Source organism: Oryx dammah, unplaced genomic scaffold, assembly GCF_014754425.2.
Source record: "Oryx dammah isolate SB20612 unplaced genomic scaffold, SCBI_Odam_1.1 HiC_scaffold_18, whole genome shotgun sequence".
NCBI lineage: Eukaryota > Metazoa > Chordata > Mammalia > Artiodactyla > Bovidae > Oryx > Oryx dammah.
In genome coordinates, this window is record NW_024070202.1 from 65680748 (window position 1) to 65704681 (window position 23934).

Genomic DNA, 23934 nt, shown 5'->3' on the forward strand with positions numbered 1-23934 from the left:
AGGCGTCTGTGATGTGCTCTCCAGAGAAAATTCAAGGGTAACTTAGGGTCTCTCAGTCATGAATAATAGAGCTGCTGGCCGCAAGTTCTATGTTAATGAATCAGCGATATATATTAAATCAGGTGTCTAGAAACAGAAACACACAGAAAACAAGGTTATGTATTGATCCGTTGACAAAACCTGGTGACTAGAGGCTCACAGGAGCCTAGCTCTGTCTCTCTTCTAGGAGCGATGGTTCCATATTTACTGCCTCAGTGTTCGAGGTGACTTTATGGAATGCCTGTGAACAATGAGGCTCTGCTGCAACCTCAGCCAAGTGCCACAAAGAAAATAAAACTCGGAGATGCCGCACGACCTTGAGCGATGTCCCCAGGTGGTTAGGACGAGCCTCCCTGAGGAGGTGACTGTGGCGCTAAGTTGGGACTCGGTGGAGACAGCAGCTGGGGGAGATGCGGCGGGCAGAGCGTGCCAAGCAGCAGTCATTCTGGAATGAGCATGGGCCCGGGGGACTCTGGGCACCATGAGATGGCCAGTGCGGCCAGGGCAGAGCCCAGGGGAGAAAGACGAGGGAAGATGAATCTGGGGAGGTGGGAGGTCCCGGCCACACCGGGCCCTGCAGGCCACGGAAGGAAACTTGGGTTCCTCTTTCCTAGTTAAATGGGAAAGTGGGGAGGGCCAGGAGGGCTTTATTCCTCCCCTGTGGTCGAGGTCCTGGAAGGGCTGAGAGGCCACCAGGGAGGGGTCCCCCTGTGGCAGGAGTTCTAGGGTTCTCACAAGGGAGTTGGTGACAAAGGGTGGATGTGAACACAGGACTGACGCTGAGGCTTCAGAACTTCCTGGTGGAGATGCAGGAATCAGTCCTGGAATTGTGCAGGACCTGCTGGTTTAGTGGGGGTGACCCTCAGAGCTGGGGAAGAGCAAGAGGAGCTGGCCCAGGTGCCCAGGCAGAGAGAGGTGTGGAGGAGGAGCTGGTTGGGGTGTGGGAGGGGAGTGGGGCCATGCAGGGGCCTCGTGGAACATGTTCAAGATCCTCCCTGGAGGCTGTGTCAGGGCGGCGGCAAGGCTCTTTCTAAGGGGATTTCCCACTAACTTTCCCCTTCCTCACCCTCCAGCAGACTTCCTGTGCTCAAGCAGCCCAAAGCTAAACCTGAGAAACCGCTACACACACACACACACACACACACACACACACACACACACAGATATTCTCTGTTTTGAAAGACCTAATCTCATCAGAGAGGTTGTGTGTTCTGGGCCTCCCCATCTTCATGTCAGATGCTCCTCCTCCCAGGATCTTTCCCTGCCTAAAATTTTATTCATCCTCATGGATCCAGCATACCACTGCCTCTCAGGAGGACTTCTGTGACTGCTCTGACCCCCACTGACCTCTGACATTTGAACCCCCACAGTCCTGCTGGCCTGAATCCTATATGCCTCTATCCTCAGGATGTAAAAGTGAAAGTGCCAGTCGCTCAGTGGTGTCCAACTCTTTGAGACCCCATGGACTGTAGCCTGCCAGGCTCCTCTGCCCATGGGATTCTCCAGGCAAGAATACTGGAGTGGGTAGCCATTCTCTTCTCCAGGGGATCTTCCCAACCCGGAGATCAAACCTGGGTCTTCTGCACTGCAGGCAGATTCTTGACTGTCTGAGCCACCAGGGAAGCTCCTGGTGTGTATTCCCCCCAAACAGGGCTTAGGTCTCCACTGTGAGATCCCCAGGGCACAGGCCTAGCAGGAGAGTGTGGAGGGGATGAAAACTCTAAGGATGAGGCTAGGGTCAAGGCCAAGGTTTCCGCAGGTTGAGGGCTGAGGATGGGGCTGTGGACAGAGTCAGTTCTGCCTGCGCTGAGCCAGCTAGTATGGGGGGCATTTACTCCCATGGCCAGCCCCCACCCCACAGAGCTCTGGCCGCTGGGCTGAGACTGGCCCTGGGCTGCTTGCCTCCTGCCTGACTCCACAAGCCACTCGATGCCTGGGAGGAGCCCTGCCTGGCAGAGATCTGTTCAGTGAGAACCCAGAGTTGCTCTGTGCCAGCACCATGCCAGCTGAGCCCTGGGACATGCTGGTGCCATGGCAATGCCACCACCACCAGCCTTTCCCAGCCCCGTAACCATGGGAATGTACGCGGGGCTGCGGCTGCTTATGCAACATCTCCGAGGCTGGGAAACGGACTGCCCATCAACCTCATCCTGCCTGCCAGCCTGCCCTGCTCCCTGGGAAGCCGGCAGACAGGCTCCATGAACTTGGGTTGTGCTGTCCCACCTGTCATTCCCCAGACTCCCCCCCCTCACACACACACACATACTCACATGGCATCCTGTCTGTGGCAGGGACACCTGGGGTAGAATAATCTAGAGAGAAGACAGTGAGGAAAGAGAGAGAGACATACTGAGGCAGGTGTGCAAAGGGAACCAGGATTCCGACAGAGCAGGCAGCTGGCCCTCTGGATGCAAGTGCAAAGCTCCAGCTACCTCCAGCCAACCCTAGCCCCAGATGTCCAGTATCCCAGAGACAAGCCAGCTGCCTAATGGGTTGGTCCTTCACTTCCCACAGCTGGAAGCTGGAGCCCCATAAAGTGGAAGAAAGAGACAGAGAAAAACAAAAGGACAAGGACAGAGGGAGAGAGACATGCACACAGAGACAGGGTGGGGGAGCCCCAGAAGAGAAATATCCACACCAGGAGATTCACACAGATGAGGGAGACACTACAGACCACCCCCTTCCCACAAAAGCCCCAGACATCTACGGCTTTTGGCTTCTCGCTGTTCTCCAAGGCCCTGCTCTACCTCCCAAAGCAGTCCTGCTCCTCATGGTTGCAAGGCCAAGCTGCTGGCAGCCCTGGAGGATGGTGAGGGCGTCACAGGACACTTGGGCAGGACCGGGACACGAGGGCTCTGGAGAGGGGGCAAGCGCCTGGGTCTTCTCCCGCCCGCTGCCTGCCCTGCCCGGTCCGCTCCATCTGTGGCTTTGTCCTGTATCTCGTTCCGGCATGCCCTGTCCTCCTCACTGTGTCACCCCTCCCTGCCTGAGCCCCCTTCCGCCATCACCAGCCTTCCCTCCTCCCTGGAGACTCTGGCTCCAAGTCTTCCTTCCCCTCCATCCGAGCCTTTTTCCTGGGCGACTGTGATGCCCAGGCCTACTGGCCAAGCGGCCCCTCCCATCCTGCACCACCCTGCCCTCCTCCTCAACTCACAGCAGCTCTTCCCCCGCCCAGCGAGGAGCCCTTGCCCTGGGTACAAAGGGCAAAGCAGGCAGAAGCTTCGGTCCCCTCTGACCTTGTCATTTGTCCTTCCAGTTCTCAACGCCCCCACCCACACAGCTGACACTTCCATACCCTGGACCTTCCATTCACTGTCTCCTCTGGCTCAGATCGCAGGGTCATCAACACAAACCCTCATTTGCAAACATGGCCTAGAAGCCACTAGTGCCTCGATCTTCTGGGCAAAACCACACCCTCAGTAGGCTCCCCTGGGCCTTCCCTGGGCCAGATACTCTCCTCAGGGGAAGTGCCGTCACTCCAGACTCACCTGCCCAGCTCACCACATTTCTTGCCAACTTGTTCCCCCACCTCTGCCACTGCTACTTCCCACCTTCTGCCTTCTCCTCAAGATGCCCAGCTCCCCTCCCTTCCCCCGCAGATCACCATGCCTTCAGAGTGAATGGCCAGCATTCCACAGCCGTCCACCCCGCCCCTCCCATCGCCTGCATCCGCCACATCCCCAGGGCTTCCCAGGAGGCACTAATGCTAAAGACCCCGCCTGTCCATGCAGGTAGACGCAGGAGACCCCGGTTACATCCCTAGATCAAGGAGGTTGCCTGGAGAAGGAAATGGTAACCCACTCCAGTATTCTTGCCTAGAGAATCCCATGGGCAGAGGACCCTAGTGGGCTATAATCCATAGGGTCACACAGAGTCAGATATGACAGAAGCAACTTGGCACTCACACACCACATCCCCAGGGGCAGGGACCCCCTTCCCCAGACTAGGTACCCTCGTCTGGGTTCGGAGACTACATTTTCAGTGAGCTCACTCCACAACGTGCCCTCCCCTTATCCTTCAGTGATTCCTATATCCAGCTCATTAGCATTTATCCAGATTGTCTTCTTATAACAAACCTCCCTACCATGAACCCCACATTCCCCTCCCAAAACTCTTTCAGCTCCCCTCCTCCACCCCAAGCCAGCTTGGTCTACACATCCTGCCTCTGTGCCCTCACGGCTCACTCACTTTTCAACACCCTCCCGTCTGCTTTCCAAGTCTATCCTCTGCCCCAGACGTTCCTGCCCTGAGCTGTGCTCCCAAGTCCACCGACGAGTTTGCAAGCCCGGTCTCAGGTCTCAGGGCTGCGAGGCAGTGCTCAAAGCGTCCCCAGTCCCAGTCCATCTGGATTTCCTCCCAGTCTAGGGCTGTCCCCTCCAGCCTGCTCTGGAGTTTCCTGCTCCCCACGGGGATGTTCAGCAGCTCTGTCTCCAGTACTCACTCTCAGCCTTCGGGAGTCAAACACCACCACCGATATTCCCACCGCTCAGGAACTCCACTCCGGAGCCAGGCCTGTCTTCTCAGCTCCAGCCTGCCCCCTGGCATCCAGCTGTCTCGCATGCACCCAACACCGGTCGTGCTCACGCTCCTAAGATGTGATCTTCCCCCTAAAACGTGCTCTTCTCCACCACAACCTGTTTCAGAAGAACCTTCCTGGAAATCTCCCTTCCCTTCACCTCACATATTAACTCATCACCCAGTTAGACATCTTTACTCTGGCCTAATCTTTCCTACCACCATCCCCTGAGCCAAGCCTCCCTTTTCAGCCTCCCTGCTTCCAGCTGAGGTCTCTACCGGAAATATCCAAACCAGTCAGAGAGATTATTGCAAAACTGGAAGTCTCATTATATCACACATTTCCAATAGCTCTTGAGATAAAACTTCCTCAGTGTGATTTCGCTGACCCTGCATGAGCTGGGTGCTGCCCAGACTTCCTCATCTCAGGCTTTTCTCACTCCAATAACCACAGTAGCTACTTTCAGTTCTTGCCAAATGACAAGCTCCTTTCCAACTCAGGGCCTTCGCACATGCTATTTCCACTATCTGGGATTTTTACTCACTTTCTTATCCAGCCAATTTATACTTGTGGTCTAATCTCAGCTTGCATGGCACTTTCTCCAGAAAGCCTTTTTTATTTAAATATTTTTCAAATATATTTATTTTTACTTGAAGGATGATTGCTTTACTTTATTGTGTCCATTTCTGCCAAACATCAACATAAGTATACATATGTCCAATGGACAACAGCCATAGGTATCCGTATGTCCCCTCTCTCCTGAACCTCCCTCCTACCTGCCTCCCCATCCCACCCCTCCAGGTTGTTACAGAGCAGACAGCCTTTTTTTTTTTTTTTTTTTTTTTTTTTTTTCAGACAGCCTTTTTTTAAAGAACTCCCCTAGGCTAGATTTGGTCCTCTAGCTGCTTCTTCTTTTGGAGCTCTGTTTCTCCCGTGTACACCATTATCATGTAATTGTTTGAGCTGCATGACCGCCTCCCAGTGCTGGACTCTGTCATGCCCGTGGCCAGCTTATTCTGAATGTCAGTCTTATGTCTGAGGAACTTGTGACAGTGTGCAGACTCTCTCTCGGTAGAAGTCAGCAGGGGCTCTCTAGCACCCCCTGCCACTAGCAGGCCAAGGCCGTGCCGCCAGAAGTAGCTCTGTGTGACTTGGGTTTGGAAGAGAACACCAAGTGGAAGCCAGGTGCAATCAAGCTTTTGGTAAGCAGGCCAGTGGAGGTGTTCGGCTTTTCAGGATAGCCGTGTTGGGTATCTGGCATTTTATCCCCAGTGTTACTGGCATGAGCAGCTGTGTCTGCAGCCGAAAGCGGTGGAAGGGGGGGTTCGCCACAGTGGTCCCCTGGTGGGGCACGGGCACTGCCTCTGACTCTTCTCCCTAACATCATTGACTACATCATGTTTCTACTTAACCCAGTCCAAGGAGTTCCGTCTTCTGACCCATATCCTCCCGAGTAGGGTTGTTCTGGAGCTGTTTGCAGCTGTGTTTCTAGGCTCTACAAGCCGTCTGCCACCCAAGCATGTACTGAGCAAATGGGTGGCCCTGCAGAACCCAGCACTCTAACAGGAATGCCCATGAATATTCCTGGGGAGAACAAAGTCTCTGTCTGATGCCCACCATCCTGTCCTGCAGACCCTTCCTCCAAACATTGCTACCCAACTTGAGATCAGCCACATTCTTGCTTCCTGCCCAGCAGATGGTGGTGCTTGGCCTTGTGGAATTCTAGAGTCTATACAACCAACCTGAGTCCCCCTCCTCCAGGAAGCCTTCTTTGACTGCTCCTGCCCTCACCAACACCCTGTTCTCTGAGTTCCTACAGCTGAGAAAATTTTAGCCCTGCACACCCATTCTTACATCAAGTTTTATCCTTGGGGATAGCTTCAACACTCCCGAGGGCTCCCCAGGGACAGGGAACAAGCCCCTCATTTTTACTGTCACTCCTCCTCCCCACAATGGAGAGGAGCACCAGCTGGGGACACAACAGGAGGGAAGTAGAGTTTCTTCATTTCCTTTAGAAAATGCCTTTTAGGACCTGCGGAGAATATGGCTGGAAGGAAAAGGCTGCAGTGGATGATGGGAAATCCTACTCTCCCTGCACAGAACCAGCGGTCCAGGGAACCCCTACCGCAATCTGCTGTGAATCCTGTAGGGAGACTCCAGTGAGCGCTCCTGTCTCTTCAGCTCTTATTCTTCTCATCAGCTTCTTACTCCGCAAGACTGAGGTCAGAAGGGCTTAAGGGTATCGTATTGCCCCCCTCCTCCAGGAGCCTCTTGCTCCCCTATGCTGGCCAGACCAGGAGCCCCTTTCTCCATCAGCCCTGCGGGCTTACTACGCCCAGGCCAGGCCCTGGAAGTCCTGCATCCATCATCTCCAGTGTTGGGGCCTCATCCAGGAAGTTCTGTCAGCCCATCCAGGGTTCTTCACTGCAATTCTTCTGCCATCTCGTGGCCAAGTTAAGCATTGCTCGCCTCAACCTTGTTGCCTGCAATTCAATTTCTCTTTTGTAGAGAACTCAGAAGTCACTTACTGACCAACTTCTTTCCCCATACTGATGGGGATGCTGAGGCCCCAAGAAGGGAGGGGTTTGCCAATCAAAGGACATACATAAGACCCCTTGATACAGTCCCAGTCCAGGGATTCTTGTAATGGAGGAGGCTAACAAAGTGGTGGGAATTTGAAGCTCCAGTAGAAACTAGAAGGAAGCAAGAAGTAGGCTTCGGGCCATAGATGAAGCCTCTAAGGAAGGAATATATCATTCACAAAGTGAGCTTCTGCTTCAACCACTGTTTCCAGCTGCTAACTAATCTCTACTTAACACTTGTTAAAACATCAGGAAACCACTGTTTGACTATTAAGCTGATGAAGATACTTTTAATGGCAATAATGAAGCAGAGAGACCATCACATTCACACTGCTTGTGCAAGAATACACTGAGTCAACTTTCCTGAGAGGCAGTTTGCCAATAAGATTTAAAATACTTATCACCTGCATTGTATTGGCTAAAAAATTCTATGTTTATGGGTTTACTCCAATGTTTTTATTTTTTTGAGTTGTACATGAAGAATTACATGCAAAGAAGTTTGTCATCACAACTATTAAGAAATTAGGAGCAAAGTTCACCAATGAATATTTATAAAAACTTATTGGTTAAATAAAGAATATTAGATACATGAAGTAAAACTGGAAATATTGATGCTTTAAAAAGACTATTAAATAGGCTTTACAAACTATGAAGCAGAATATAGGTCTGCAAGAGTTCTGCAGCAACGATTTGTTTGCTTTTTGAATAACAATTTTATTGAGATATAGCTCACATGTCAAAAATTTTACCCTTTTAAAGTATATAATTCAGTGGTCTTTAGTATATTCACAGAGTGTGCAACCATTACCACTTTCTAATTTTAGAACATTTAATTCCCCCCAAAGAAAGCGGTACCCATTAGTAATCAGTTTCCATCTTCCCAACCCTGAAAACCTCTAATTTGCTTTCTGTCTCTATAGATTTGCCTATTCTGAGTATTTCATATAAATGAAATCATATAATAAATAATCTCTCGTATCTAAGTCATTTCACTTAGCACAATACTTTTAGGGGTCATCCATGTTGAATCATGTATCCATATTTCATTCCTTTTGTTATTCATTATATGGATATATCACCTTTTATTTATCCATTTAATAATTGATGGACAGTTGGGTTTCCATCTTTTGGTAGTTATGAGTAGGGCTGCAATGAATATTCATGTATAAGTTTTGTACAGGCATGAGTTTTTCATTCTTTTGCCTATATGCAAAGTCACATGGTAACTAAATGTTGGACTTTTCCAGGAACTGTCATACTTTTTGCCAAAGCAATTGTACCATTTTACATTTCCACCAGCAAAGCATGAGAGTTCCAATTTCTCCACATCCTTATGAATACTTGTTACTATTTTTTTTTCATTTTAGCCACTCTACTAGGTATAAAATGCTATTTCATTATGGTTTTGATTTGCATTTTCCCAATGACTGATGACATTGAGCATCTTTTCATGTGCTTGTTGTCCATTTTTATATATCATTTATATTCATTTTAAATATAAGACTTGACAGAAATTTATGAACATATCATGATCTCGCAATGTTTCAAGAAAGAAGAGGAGAAAAATCTTTTAGGAAACATACAGAAATACCAGGGGTGATTGTCTTTGGGTAATGAGATTATGACTGATTTTTTAATTTAATGACTTTTTTTGGATATGGACCATTTTTTAAGGTCTTTACTGAATTTGTTATAATACTGCTTCTGTTTCATGTTTTGGTTTTTGGCTGTGAGGCATGTGGAATCTTTGCTCCCCAACCAAGAATCAAACCTGCACCCCTGCACTGGAAGGCAAAGTGTTAACCACTGGACTGCCAGGGAAGTGCCCACTGGCTGATTTTTATTTTCTTTTAAAATCCCTTCTATATCTCCCAAATGCCCCGAAATGAGGATGAACTACTTTTCTGATTTGCAACTAAAGGAAGAAAAGCATGTTGCCTTACTTCGGGGATAGCACTTGGGCAGAGGACTTGGGAGGAAGAAGCAGGCTGGGGACACAGGAGGGCGAGCAACGGAGAAGACATAAGAGAAAAACCTAGAACTAAGGAACCTCCACCCTAGAGAAAAGTAAAGAGAGAGATTCGAGCATTTTCCAGAAGGCCAAACCTAAAAGGCTAACAGGCACAAGAAGAGAAGAGATGCTCGCTCATTAGTTATCAGAGGAATGTAAATTTAAACAACAAGGAGATGTCACCGTACACCCATTTGACTTGCAAACATTGAAAAGCTGGGTAATGCCAAGTGTTGGTGGAGCTGCTGGTGGGAGTGGAGATCTCACTGGCAGTTCTGGAGTGCAATCTGGAACCTCTCTGTCGCGTTAAGAAAAGGCATATCGGCTGAACTGGCACAGCTTTCACTCCCCAGAATGTGTCCCGATGAAAGGCTCCCCAGCCTGGGGACGAGGGGGCACGTGAACAGTTACCTAGAGGCGGGGGGGAGACGGGATGGTCACGCGTGGCTGGTGACACCATGTGGCACCATAAGGCAGTCAAAACAAGCCACCAGATGGGCACATGGCAACACGGGTGGCTCTCTTGAAAGTACTGTGCTGAGAGGAAAAACATTAGAAGCAGGATGAGGCATATAACCGACAGCATTTATGTAAATTAAAAGTACAGAGACACACAACACTACGTGTTTTGCAAGAACACAGAAACAAGTATTCGCATTTAACACATTGGAATGTTTGCCTGTAGAAGAGGGGAATGGAAGTAGAGACAAAAGAGAACATATATATTTTTTAATGAATTAAATAAGAGGATCCGTGCACAGACCGTGATGGGGATGTGACAAGAACTGAGATGTGATAAATGCACACCAGCACCAGGGTCCAAAAAAGCTTACAGGTCCCTCCCCCGCAGAGGCGGATGGGGTCACTCTAACGTATCTATCCATTTACAAGCCTATTGGCTCCTCTGGCCTTGGGCTATGGCCCAGATTCTAGGAGGAGGGACATGAGAAGAACAGGAGCGGACACACAAGGACCCGGGAAAAAGAGTCAGGAACGAGACAGGAAAGGAGTGCTGGGTGGAAGCATGGGGGCTCCCATGGGACGCTGTGGAGGGTGGTAGACCCAGGTAGCTGCCCAAGTTCAGGTGTGGGCTCCAGTCGCAGGCTGTGACCAGCCTAACACACAGATGTCAGCACCTTCACCCTCGAGTGTGAAGGCGTCGTCCACTTGATATGAGTCCTCCGGGCTGGCAGAAGTTCAGGATCGTGGCCCTGCCATCTCCGTGAGATCTCAGTCCTCACCTCCAAGAACAAGAGGGAGGGTGTTAGGAGGGTCCCACTGCCACTTCCTTATTCAGCCCCAGTGGGGTTGAGGGTGCCAGGGGAGGCCATGCAGGAGAAACTGAGACAGGGGTTTCCTGCAGCATGAGAAGCTATGGTTGGCCACAGCCACAGCTAAGTACTACCTCTAGGGGATACTACTTCCTCCTTCCTGCAAGTATTTCTGACTACTCCCTTTGGCTCTTTCTCTGTCTTTTAGTACTGCTTTTGTCTTGGCCCACTTAAAGACAATTGTGGGTGTTTTCTTGAGTTTCTGGCCAAAAGATAAGCATTTTGTCCTCTCCAAGTAGCCCAGGGCCCATGAGGCATTACAGGCTCCCAGATCCCAGATAAGTCTGCAGGAGACTCAGAGAGGCTAGTGGGAACAAAGAATGTTAGAGGAGAGGGAGCCAATAAGAGACAGAAGTGTCAGGTAAGGGGTAGCAGTGCTCCACAGCTGGCAGACAGGTCTGTGTACCCAGGTCTCCAGCAGAACAGCTGCAGCTGCTACTGCTAAGTCGCTTCAGTCGTGTCTGACTCTGTGCGAGAGGCAGCCCACCAGGATCCCCCGTCCCTGGGATTCTCCAGGCAAGAACACTGGAGTGCGTTGCCATTTCCTTCTCCAATGCATGAAAGTGAAAAGTGAAAGTGAAGTCGCTCAGTCGTGTCCGACTCTTAGCGACCCCATGGACTGCAGCCTTCCAGGCTGCTCCGTCCATGGGATTTTCCAGGCAAGAGTACTGAGCCCACCATAAATCCGTGGCTACTAAAGGGAGCCCATGACTCTGCCCGTGCACGCAGCCGAAGGACCTGGCTGTCGCGGGAGCTGAGTTAAATCCTCCCACTACTCCCCGCATAGCAAGTCTGTCCGAAGGGGAAAATATGAAGTGTCTTGCAGGTTGGATGTTATGATTTACTCCTCTCTGCCATCTCTCCCTAATTCTACAAGTGCGCTGGCACCATCTATTCGGTCTATAGGGACTTTGCTGGTGGCTCACACAGTAAAGAATCTGCCTGCATGGAGAGAGTAACACGGAAACTTACAATGCCATATGTGAAACAGGCAGCCAATGGGAACTTGCTGTATGACTCAGGGAACTCAAGCAGGGGCTCTGTGACAGTATAGAAGGGTGGGATGGGGAGGGAGGTTCAGGAGGGAGGCCTGCTGGGTGTACCTATGGCTGATTCTTGCTGATGTCTGACAGAAAAAAACAAAATTCTGTAAAGCAATTATCCTTAAATTAAAAAATAATAATAATAAAGTGGCCAAAAAAAAAAATAAAGAATCTGCCTGCAATTCAGGAGACTTGGGTTTGATCCCTGTGTCAGGAAGATCCCCTGGAGAAGGGAATGGCAACACTTCCAGTATTCTGGCCTAGAAAATCCCAGGGGAAAGAGTCAGACATGACTGAGCAACTGGCGCAGGACAGGGACATTCTGTCTGTTCATGTGTGTGTTCGCCTGTTTGGTCTGTTCTTTTTGCGTATCTCTCTTCCAGGTGGTCTCTCTCAGCACCCCTGCCTCTGCTGTCCATCATCTTCTCTGTCTTTCGCCTGAATCTATTTTCCTAGGCTTTGTGTGTCTACCTTAGACTTTGTTGTTTCCTCTGTGTCTTCTCTCTGTCTCTCTAGGATCTGACTAACTCCTTCCCCCAACTCTCTCTAATGTTCAATTTTAGGAATACAGAATGGAGGGACCCCTTTTAGCCCCTCAGCCCCTACATCCCTCTTCTAATCCCTGAGAGACCTTTTCTACCTCATGGTGAATGGATAATAAGCTTCGCCAAGACCAGAGGAAGGATGGATAAAAGATGTTCACAGGAAGTATCCAGGTTAAGCTTGATGCAGGAACTCAGGACAGATTCCCACAAGGATTGCAGGACTCAAGTTATGGCCTGAGGTGGGATTTACAGGGGCTGGACAGGAGGGAGGCAGGCTTAGGAGTGGTGGGAGGAAAGGCTTAAAGAATAAGGATAGTCTGAGTCACATACCTCTTGGTTGAGGAAGCAGTACAGGATAGCAACAATGAAGCCCTGTGGGGTCAAACAGAAAGGACCCCATCACCTTGGCCTGGCCTCAGATGTCTGTAGTCTTCCTACTACCTTTTCCCCCACTCCCCAACAGGCTGTGACCTGGACCAGGTCTTTGGAAAAATGCAAAGTAGACATATTCATCACATTACTATGTGCCAGGCATATTGTCATATGTAATTGCCGTAGCAAGCATTCAAAAGCTTTATCATTGGCCTGATGGCCCGTTTCTCTGATTTTATTTATTTCTGCATCCCCCAGTATTGAGCACAGAGCCTGGCACATAATAGGTGCTCAGTAAATGCTGAATTTGTGAGATGATTAGATGGCATCACCAACTTAATGGTCATGAGTTTGAGCAAGCTCCAGGAGTTGGTGATGGACAGGGAGGCCTGGTGTGCTGCAGTCCATGGGGTCGCAAAGAGCTGGACACAACTGAGCAACTAAACAACAAAATGTTGAATAGAGTGGATGGATGGATATACGGAAGGATGGGTAGACAGATTCAGGGAGAGGTGAATGAATAAAGAGATAGGTGGATATAAAATAACAAACAGAGGGACAGTTGAATAGATGAATGTGTATCTGGAAGGAAGAATAACCAGTCTAGTCATCCTCACCTGCCATGAAATCAACCAACCCTGTGGACAGCAGCACTCCCCTCCTACCCAAAGACTCAGAGGGAAGGAGAGAGTACCGTGGGGACCCTCACCTGGAAAGAGCCCAGTCCTAGTTCTAGGGGGAGGCGGATGTCCAGGCCAGCACTGTCAGGCAGGAAGTTGAAAATGACATAGTGGATTCCAAACAGCGGAATGAGGAGAAGCGTTGACTTAGAGAGACGCCTGCAGAACAAGACAAGGCCTGGATTCTGCTCTTCTCTCTCTCAAATGCTCTGGTCTCAATTTATTCCAGTCAAGTCTATGTATCTTTCAAAGTCTAATTCAAGGACACCTCTTCCAGAAAGTCCTCCCAGATTGTACTCCAACCCCACGATCCATTTAGAAAGGATCTCCTTCCACAGGCTCCCGTAGAAATTGATCTCCTCACTCATCACCCACAATGTGGGTTGCTAACTGGCTGTTCGGGACCCCCATTCTTCCTATATTGTGTTTCACTGGAGGGCAAGGACCAGATCTATTCTCTCTCTGGGAACCTGGGGAGAAGCATGGAACCAAGATGATAGACATCTAATCATGAATAAAAAAGAACCATTTGACTCCTGCACCAGTTATGTCCCCAGAATCTCCTGAAATACATACACACACACCCACATGCACACACACACACACACACACACACACATGTTACCAGTACTGAGGCTGGGTGTGGAGGCTGCCCTGAGTTGGCTCCAGTTTCCTCAGCAGGATACGGATAATATTGAGAAAAAGCCCAAAGTTCACCTGGAAATGGAGGTGCAGGAAGATGGAAGGCAAGTGGCAGGAGTGACCCAAATGGCTTGGGGTAGGACCTCTTTGGGGACTAGAAACCTTAGGTCTTTGAGGGCCAGGATGTGCAAGTCATTGCTCACGACCTTGTCACCTGGAGACTGGGAGGTCCAACATGGTGCTCAGGGGATCCTGGGCTCAGGGTCCCCCTCCTCCAGTCCCAGGCCAAAAGTGGGAGGTCATACCTTTCATCCTGCTTCCAGCACCTTTCAGGCTCTTCTAAAAAGCGTGTGGCCTTCACTTGCACAATTACAAAATCAACAAAGATGTGTGCATTCACCCAGCCATGCAAACCAGTCCTGGCTGCCTTGCCTTGAGTGTGGGCAAGGTAAGGGTTTCTGCTGCTGCTCCTTCTACGCCCCCAATCAGGCCTCACTGCAATGGTAGGTGATCCGCACCCAGGCCACCAGACTCATCAAAATTCTGAGTTAGAAGAAGCCTGAGCTCTGATTTTCCAATGGGCTATTCATGGGCTTCCCTTGTGGCTCAGCTGGTAAAGAATCCACCTGCAATGCGGGAGACCTGGATTCGATCCCTGGGTTGGGAAGATCCCCTGGAGAAGGGAAAGGCTACCTACTCCAGTATTCTGGCCTGGAGAATTCCATGGACTGTATAGTCAATGGGGTCACAAAGAGTCGGACACGACTGAGCGACTTGCACTATTGAAGTCCAGAGAGGGCCTCACGGAGCACCTGTGGCGGAGTCAGGCTCGAACCCAGGGTGTCCTGACTCCCAGCCTGGAGTCATGTTTCCTGCTGCGTATGGCTGCTCGGTGGGCCCAGGGAGATTGGCTGAATAATGCAGAGGACACTGGCCTCAGGCACTGACCCCAACAGAGAGGACGATGGGTCCTTTGATGATCCACCAGTAGGGGGAGCTGTCGTCCAGGTCCCAGCACCTGAAGAGAGGGCAGGCCTGGACTGATGGCGGGGTGGCGGGGGCGCAGATGCTGGGAAGCCCTTTTCTGGGGTACCCCTGCTCCTCTCTCCTCTCTTCCCTCTACCTACAGCTCTAGGCTCCTCCCTCTAGAATTCGATCCTTATAGCCTCACCTTACCCCCAACCAGCCTTATCTCCTCGAGACATTTAGGTCCTTTCCAAAGGGACACCCTAATTCAAGAGGGGCTCACCCTCTCCCTTCACCAAGGTGGGTGAGTTTCTCAAAATTCAGTCGTGTTTGCTGCTTTCTTGTGGCCCCAACACTTCCCCTGTTCTGGAAAGTCCCTACTTACAGCCCCTACCCCCTGAGATCCTGAAACCTGAGACCCTGTGCCCCCTTCCTGCCCAGGCTCAAGCCTCTTCTGTGTTATCCATGGACTGTGCCTCCCACCCCTCCCCACCCCCCACCCAAACCTGGGAGTTCCTGAAGTCAGGACCAGGGACCCCCTCCTTCTCATCCCAGCTTGGAGGACAGCCTCATCGCCCGAGTATCCAGTCCCCGCCCCATCAGGACCCAGTACAGGTGTGATGAAGGGATAGCCCAAACTCACGCAACATCTTCAAAGGCCAACTTGCAACCCACCCACATGCTGGTGAAGAGCAGAGGAAGCCCTGTGGGGGTACAGAAAAGACATGAGTAAGGGTCTGCATCGTGTGCCCACCTCCCACCACCACCACCACCAGTCACACAGGGCACTGTGAAGGCAGGACCCTGTGAGAGCCCAGGGGCAGGGGACCTGGTCCTGATCTCAGCACTCACTTTACGACTACAGCGGTCCCTCCCCTTTCTGGGCCTTGGGGTCATCATGAGTGAGCTGAAAGTACCTTTGTGTGAGCTCCCTGGTCATCCCCAACCCTCCATCCACTCCACAGCCCCCCCACCATGGTGCCCAAACCAGCCCTCTGTGCTCACCCCAAGCAGCGAGAACCAGCCACCAGAAGACCCTCCTTGTGCTGGGCAATGTGGAGGCTAGGAGGCAGGTCAGGTACACAGCTTCTGCCAGCAGCCAGCTGAAGTTGGTCATGGTAGCGAAATGAGAGGCGGTCACAGAAGCCTTGCACAGGACCTGTGGGCCAGGGCCTGGGTGCCTCAGAGCCAGGACACCCACCGGAGCCCCATCAAGCTCCCTACCCCCAGTCTCTTCCACTTTGGGCTACCGCCGCGGGGATGTGGCAGTATAACGTGGTGGTAAAGAGCACAGATTTGGGATCCAGAGAGCCTGGCTCCAAGTTTATCATCTGGGTAACCCACCCACACCTTAACTTCTCACATATAAAATGAAAAACTTCCAACCCCTAACTCATGGTCTCATCATAAGGATTAACTGGAAACCCTGTATACAAATTGCTACTATTTTCACCGACATTATCTCGCCATCCCTCCCGAGCACAAGTCTACCCCTAGAGCTGAGGCTATGGAACACCATTTACTCTTGCAGAGCTCCACCCTGCACAGATGCACGCATGCATGCATGCATGCATCATTCATTCACTGAGTGATTCTGCTCATCGGTTGGGTGGCAGATCGCTTGACTCTGAGCTCAGAGGCGAGTGCTCTGAGCGCTTGGCCCCATTCCCACCACTCAGCAGCCGGGGTGGCCACCCAATTATACCTCATCTACAAATGGAACTAAAATGAAAATATACATAGGAAAGAAAATGAGACAATACATGTAAAGCATTTAGCATAATGCCTGGTACCTAAGCACTAAGTATATATACTATTATTGTTTCTTACATTAAGGAATGAAGGTCATCTGTTGGTTTGTTCATTCATGTATCTATTCATTTCCGGTACAGCGTCAGAAAAGCTAGTAAGAGCTGCCCACACTCAGCCCAGCTTCTTTTAGTTTTGGTCTCCCCTCATTTGTCTACCTCCCCACCCCCATGATGGCTTCCCTGTTTCCTGGAACAGCCCCAGCTTCTCCTGTCTGTGAGAGCTGCTTCACCCTGGTCCTCCCCACTCCCTCCCCATCATTGCTGCCCGTTCCCTGCTCCCCAGAGCTCCAAAGCCACCTCCTCCCTGAAGCCCTCTCCTGTTCTCTCCCAGCTTTCAGTTCCCTCTACCCGGTGGTCCTGTAATCTGGTACAATCTGTCCCCTTAGGCATCCTGAGTGTTTCTTGAAGAAGGGGCCTGGCTTTGTCCAGCCCCTGACACCCACACCCAGCACAGACCGAGCCCAGAGGAAGTGTGAGATGGAAAGCATGAGCGGAGTGAAATGTGCTCTGGGTTGGGCTCTGGGATGGGGAATGAAACCAGAATACAGAATAAGGAGCAGAGAGTAGAGCAAGGGAACGACGGGGCTGGGCACAAGAGGATTTAGGACTTGACCCCAAGGAGGGGCGGGAAGGGGATGCTTTCCCGCTCTGTCCTTGGCAAAGCCAGAGCCCCGGGGTCAGCCCACTGGACTGGACAGGCTGACATCTCTAATCCAACCTCCCTGCCCACACCAGCACCCCCACCCATGGCTGTTACAGTGGAGAAGCTGCAGTGGTCCATGTTCTCCCGGTGAAAGAGGCTGGCGTCCTTCAGGAACACAGCTGCCGCCTTGAGGATAAAGGTGGTGAACAGCTGGGTGTGGATGTAGTTCCTGGGGCAGTGGAGCCTCCTGGAGGGAGTGGGAGGGGTGAGGAAAGCAGGAGGCAAGGAGGGAGAGCAGGCTTGGGGAGGCTGAGCAAGGAGGGAGGAGAATCACACGGGCTTGGATTGGTTTTTATCAGATCGGATCCATTGCACTGAATGTGAGGCTTCAGCTTTAACCCTGTAGGACAACCAGGCTCAGTGCAGGTGAAGGGAGGGGAAACATCAGCTCCCTGCCTTCCGGGAGCTCATTACGTGGAGGACAGAGGCAGAAATGACAGGGGACCCCCACCCTCCACCCCCGGATAATCAAAGAGATGAGGCTCATTCCCAGGAGACAACAGCTCAGGCCAGGCTAGAGAAGGATTTAGGAGGGCAACAACCAAAGGCTTGAAATAGTCAAGAAAGGCTTCACAGCTTCACAGAAGAGACAAAGAGGATTCTTTAAGGCACATGAGAACTGAGCTTTGAATATGAACAGATTTGAGAGGTAAAGGAGGCAGGCATTTCAAGGAAACTGAATAAGTTCCCCAGAGCAAAGACGTAGAGGTGGGAGCAATCCTAGGGTATAAAGGGATGGGTCCACTCATGGGGAAAGGGAAAGGAGAAGTTAAAGTGGCCACTTTAGTCCTGGGAACGTCTTTAACGTCCAGGTGGAAGATCAGGTTTGGTGCTGTGGATGACAGGGAGGCAGGGAAGGTTCTGGAGCAGGGAATGAGGATGGCGAACCTGAGAGCAACCAGGATGATGATGGCCACTAGGAGGGCTGCGGCCGAGACGCTGTGGCCCATGGTGTAGACGATCCTTACCGTGGAGAAGTAGGATTTCTGGGGAGGGTGGAAGCAGAGGGAATCTCAGCAACGGGGCCTCTGAGGAAAGGGAGCCTTGACTGTCAAGCAGGTGACGCTTTCAATTCTACCCCCAAACTGTCAGTGTGGGGGCAGGGGTGTCTGTGGGCACCAAGGCAAGCTCCCTTTGGAGTTTGTTTACAGCCTGTAGGCTAGTGAGGGAACAGGACAGGGAGGGAAGCGGGGGTGGGGGGAGGATGAGGATCAAGATGCTTAACTCTAGCTGCTGCTGGGAGATGGGAGGAAAGAAGCCTCCACAGAAACTGTGCGTCCCTGGGGAGTGACAAAGCTCAGGAGGAAACTGGGCTTGTTTATTGACATCCAGCTTGCTCATCAGCTTGGGAACACGACATCCTCAAATAAAGGGGACAGCAGGGACAGCTTCAAGGCTGAGCTCTTTCAAATACAAACAAGTATTTGAATCAACTCTGCCTGGACCCCAGAGATGGAGACAAAAGGTGTAGCCTTGCGGGGAGGGGATCGACTGGGGACCCAGCTCCCCTGAGGGATGCAGGCAATCACCCCTGACTACCTCTCCCTGACTCAGTCTTTTTATCTGAAAGAATGTCAGACTCATGCTCTGCCTTCAGGGCTGGAGGGAGAGAGCTATGGGGTTATGGGAATGGAAGCAACTTGCCAAGGCACTGCTCAGTTTGGAAGCATGGAGTGTGCTGCTGGGGTAGGAGTCACCTCCTTCATTGGGTTTCTCTCGCTCTCCCATAGCCATACACACCACTCCACAGACTGAGGACCAGAGAGGGCAGGCAGCTTTTGCAGTGGTCCTTGCCCAGAACAACTCAGAGCCTTTGTTTCCCGGAACCACCCCCAGCTCCCAGTCCTGGAGCCTGGGCACAGAGGGTGTCAAGGAGACACCGGCCAGGTAACATTGCCCACCCTGCCTTCTGCCTCCCTCTTCCTCCTAGCAGCATAGCCCACCTGTCACTCTGGAGCAAGTTAACACTTGCTCTCTTCCAATTCTCACTCCCTCTTCCAGCCATCTTCCAGAAGTGTGCTGTCATTCATATTCCGACCGGCCAACTTCAATGGAAGTGGCAACCCCTACTATTGTGCAGTCTACCAGCCACACAAACATCCGTGAGGAGCCTCTCACCTCCTCAGTCAGCAGCTCCAGGGGCACAGGGCAGGCCTCAGGATAAGGCGGGAAGGGCTCCGACCAGCCTGCAATGGTGCAGTCCCTCTTCACAGCCCCTAGGAGGCAAGCGGAGCTGGGGAAGCTGTGATGTGATCAGGACGACTCCCCACTCTTCCCAGAAAGGTGGGGGAGCCAGGAGTGACTGGTCGAGTCTGCATAGACAGCTCATCTCTGCAGCAGAGAGAGGGGAGCCTTTTCTCCAGAGGCCTGGTGTCCTGCCTGCTTAGGACACCTTCTGGGACCTTCCTTTCTGGCCTCAGACTCACCTTCTGTTAATTGAGAGCTTCTGTTTCCTTGGAGCAGAGTAGCGAACTGGGTCCCCAGCATCCTAAGGAAAGGAGGCCCTCTCTGCCACCGGAGGAACCATCCACCCCAAACACCCAGGCCAGGGAGGTGAGGCAGAGCATGGCTGCCCTTCTGCTCTCCCCCACAAAGCAACTGGTAGCACCTTAAGGGGAGATTGATTCTGCCTCTCCACCCCATGGCCAGTCCTCCTGCTCACACCTCCTGCTCACACCCAGAGAACAAGCGTTCAGTGCCTGACCCCAAGCACAGCACTCCCAGGCCCAACCGCGCCTCTGTGCAGCCAGCACTCTTGTTCTCCCCAGGTCACAGGAGGTCGGGAAGCTGAGTCTCAGGGAGGGCAACTGACTCATCCAAGTTCACAGAGAAAGACAAGAAAGGGTAAGGAGGTGCTCAATCCAGGTCTGCCTGATTCCAAAGCCAGGACGTGGCCGCCACATTCTGCCACCACCTGAGGAAAGCACCTCACCTCCGCTCTTCCCCCATCTCCGCCGCCAGCACCCCTCACCTGGCTCCAAGCTGAAGTGAGAGAAGAAAGCCGGGCAGGGGAGGCTCACCCACTCTCCGGAGCCTGCTGTCGGCCAGCACAGCAGCCCGTCCCAGATCCTGGGGCAGCCTAGACAGCGAGGTGGGAGCAGGAGGGACTCAGCCCAGGGACAGGCTTGTCCACCATCCTGAGCGGTGAGACTGGAGGAGATGGAGAAACCCACGCCGAGCCACCTCCTCCCTCCCCAGCCCCGTACCCAAGGTGGAGTTGGGCATCCCTTCAGCAGCTTGTAGACATGCTTGCTCATCCTCTCTCAGCTGAGTGATGACATCACATTCTGGGTGCACGTGGCCCAGGACCTGTGCAGCAGAGGATGAATGACATGAGCCAAGCCAGCTGTGTGCTTCTTCCAGGTTTGCTGGTCAAATGACCTGAGGACAGAGGTAAAGCCTGATTCGTTTCCACGGCTGGGCTCTTAGGTACAGGGACCAGGTTCATCAAAGAAACGCAATGGCTATTTGGATGAAAGGCAGGCAAGCAGGGAGAGAGGGAGAATAGATGGAGATTTGGACAAAGGCTTCCCCTTTTCAACTCATGGAAGTCAATTCTGAGACACATTAAGTAAAAGTCTTCAGAAGATGGCATGGGGGTGGTCAACTCAACAATGCAGCCGTGTAGTGGCTTTTTTTTCTTTCCATGAGTGAGGTGAAGGAACAAATGAATAAGTCTTCATGGATGAATGAATGGGTAACTCTGTGGCTGGCTGGTAGAATGAGTGACTATACATACAAAATATAGATAGATGGACTTCTCAGGTGGCGCTAGTGATAAAGAACCTGCCTGCCAATGCAGGAGATGTTAGAGATACGGGTTAGATCACTGGATCAGGAAGATGCCCTGGAGGAGGGCATGGAAATCCACTTTGATATCCTTGCCTGGAGAATCCCATGGACAGAGGAGCCTGGTGGGCTACAGCCCAAGGGGTTGCAAAGAATCTGACTGAAGCGACTTAGCACACATAGATAGATGGATGACTGGATGCATGGTGGATGGGTGGATGGATAAGGGGATGGGATGCACAGAGAGATGGCTGGGTAATGGATGCTAGACGGAGGGATAACTGCTTTGATGTGTAGCCCAACCATCAGGAAGAATTAGGTTTTAGGAATTTCCCAGAGCCTGGTGCCCTGGGAAACAATCTGTGGATCATTCACAGGGAATGATCTCTGTGATCAGCTATGAAACAAGCTGCTTTTCTGGAAACCCTCTAGCAGTATTTCTGAAGGTGTGCCTCTAACCCAGCCAGAGATCAACTGCAATGGAGCCAAGAATATGCAGAGATCTATGGCTGGATCTGGAGAAGGCAATGGCACCCCACTCCAGTACTCTTGCCTGGAAAATCCCATGAACGGAGGAGCCTGGAAGGCTGCAGTCCATGGGGTCGCCGAGGGTGAGACACGACTGAGGGACTTCACTTTCACTTTTCACTTTTATGCATTCCAGTGCATAAAACCCACTCCAGTGTTCTTGCCTGGAGAATCCCAGGGATGGGGGAGCCTGGTGGGCTGCTGTCTATGGGGTCACACAGAGTCGGACACGACTGAAGCGACTTAGCAGCAGCAGCATGGCTGGATCTAGGACTTCACATTTTAACAAGTTCTCCAGGGAGCCTGAGTCAAAGGCAGGAATTCTTAACACCTCTCCCTCCTACTTCCCCAGACTGGAGAAAAGCTGACCATCCAACAGGGCACAGCCCCAAACAGACGCATGTAAAGGAACTCAGCTTTACAAGACACGCTCCTTACACTGTAAACATGGATCCACAGCCCACGTTTAAATCCAACATGCACATCAAATTCGATCAGTGTAGATTTCTGTCCCCAAGGATTTACCAGGGAAGAGTGTGGTGAGGAAGGGAGTTAACACTTGGTCCTAATACATCTCATACAAACTGAGCAAGGGCTGGGCAAGCACTATGAGGGCATGGCCCCTCTCACAAGGACTGAGGAGGTGGCATTTGAGCCGAACATTTGAAGAGAAAGGAGCATATTTTTAGAACATGCCCAGACAAGAGAGTGGGCAGATGTACCTGAGCTGCATGAGGGGAGAGCCCTGCCCGTGGCCATCCTCACATCCACATGCACACACACAAGCCCCCAGTGTCTGGCACAGAGTCCATGTCAGCAGGTGGTTCATTAACTCCTAGTGTCCTTTGACAGAAACCCAGGCGCGGCAAAAGCATAGTGAGTATGAGACAGTGGCTGGGGTCAGAGACTTCAAACACTAGAATGGGGGCAGTCAACAGTAGGTGACCACGTGGAAGGGACCCAAAGGTCAGTGGGCTAGGAGAGGACCTGGAGACCCTGACCAGTAAGGAGGGTCACCCCCAGCAGATCCACCCCTGCAGGGGAGGACACCCCAGTCCTGGCCGGCTGACCCTACTCCCCCAAAGCCAGCTTGAGCTCAGCTCTGCCACCTCCTGCCTGGGCCCTGGGACCTCACGATGCAGATTCCACTTGCAGCCCGGACTCTGGATCTCCAATCTGGGAGCACCTCTTAGCTTCTTCCCAGGACTCAGTGAGCCTAGGGCCACTTCAGAGGAGAACCCCTGTCTTACCTCCCCAACATGCCCACAACAGCAGTCAGATTGTCCGCAGCGGGGTAGATGGGGAGGGCGGGGCCTGATATGAGACCATGGACTCCATCTGCCCCTCTCCCCCTCCACATCTACAATCCCATCCTTCCCTGAGACACCTTCTCAGGGTCTGACTATGGGACCACCGAGGCCAAGGGAACTAGGGCCCCTGGTGGGAAGCCTCCCTTCAAAAGGAGAAACAGACAGCCACCACACTTCCCAAGGGAAGAAAAATTCAGGGAAGCTCAACTCATGACCCAGGCGTGTGGTCACAGGTAGAAACCGCTAGGGGTGAGACGAGGTGGATCATTCCAAGACTTATCCCAATACTCCGGTTGGATCCCCAACTCACTGTGGGATCAGGGATCATCTGGCCCATGTCCAGGACCCCACTCCTCCTGAGGGGAGACTGTCGTCCTGCATACCTTGGCCTGGCTGACCATGGCTGCAGCTGACCTGGGCTCTGTGCAGGACAGAGGCCACACCAGGAGACTGGGATTTAGTGCTAACCCTGACCCTGACACCCGTGACTGAGTGGCCCCCACAGGATCTCAGCCCCTCTTCTAGAATGAAGCATTTCCTGTGGGGTGCACACAGATGAGAGGGAGGAAGCCCCACGCTGAGCAGTGTGGGGAGGGGAGTAGAAGTCACCCATGGTGCTCTGCAGGCCCAGCCTCTGGCAAGTCAGATCCTTCTCCAGGCACAACAGCCCTGGGGGCAGATGCTATTTTCTTCTTTTACAAAAAAGACTAGCGAGGCTCAGGAAGGAACTTACCTAGGTCACATGGCGAATTCACAGCACCGGTATCCACGCCCAAAGGCCGTGCACAAAGAGCAGGTGCAGCCCCGGCCACACATACACACTCACACATACACACACTCACACACAGGCACACACATTGTCAAATACACACACAAGCCAATGGAGGAAGAGGGCAACCTCAGTCCTGTGAGCTCACAGGAGACCCTGGGAGCCGCAGCTTCCAATCTGGGACTGTGTCTCCCATCCTGGTCCCCAAGTCACTGTCACTTGCATTAAACTCTGGGAAAGTACATTCAGAGAGGGCCCCTCCTGGCAGCCCGCTCCCTAGCCTTCTAGGCCTCGGGA

The 23934-nt window shown here is 51.9% G+C and overlaps 1 protein-coding gene across 1 annotated transcript; it reads right to left on the reverse strand.

Moving 5' to 3' along the window:
- Window positions 1–7918: 7918 nt before the first annotated feature.
- On the reverse strand, window positions 7919–23269 carry GHRHR (growth hormone releasing hormone receptor). The gene is made up of 14 exons (XM_040259878.1): window positions 23252–23269; window positions 20448–20550; window positions 20213–20320; window positions 19360–19457; window positions 18130–18227; window positions 17290–17428; window positions 15733–15886; window positions 15371–15431; window positions 14710–14779; window positions 13745–13836; window positions 13149–13278; window positions 12398–12439; window positions 10285–10389; window positions 7919–9559 (listed from the first exon to the last, which is right to left on the reverse strand). Exons 1-14 carry the CDS (start codon window positions 23267–23269, stop codon window positions 9491–9493), a joined length of 1287 nt encoding a protein of 428 aa, XP_040115812.1. The 3' UTR covers window positions 7919–9490.
- Window positions 23270–23934: the final 665 nt, after the last annotated feature.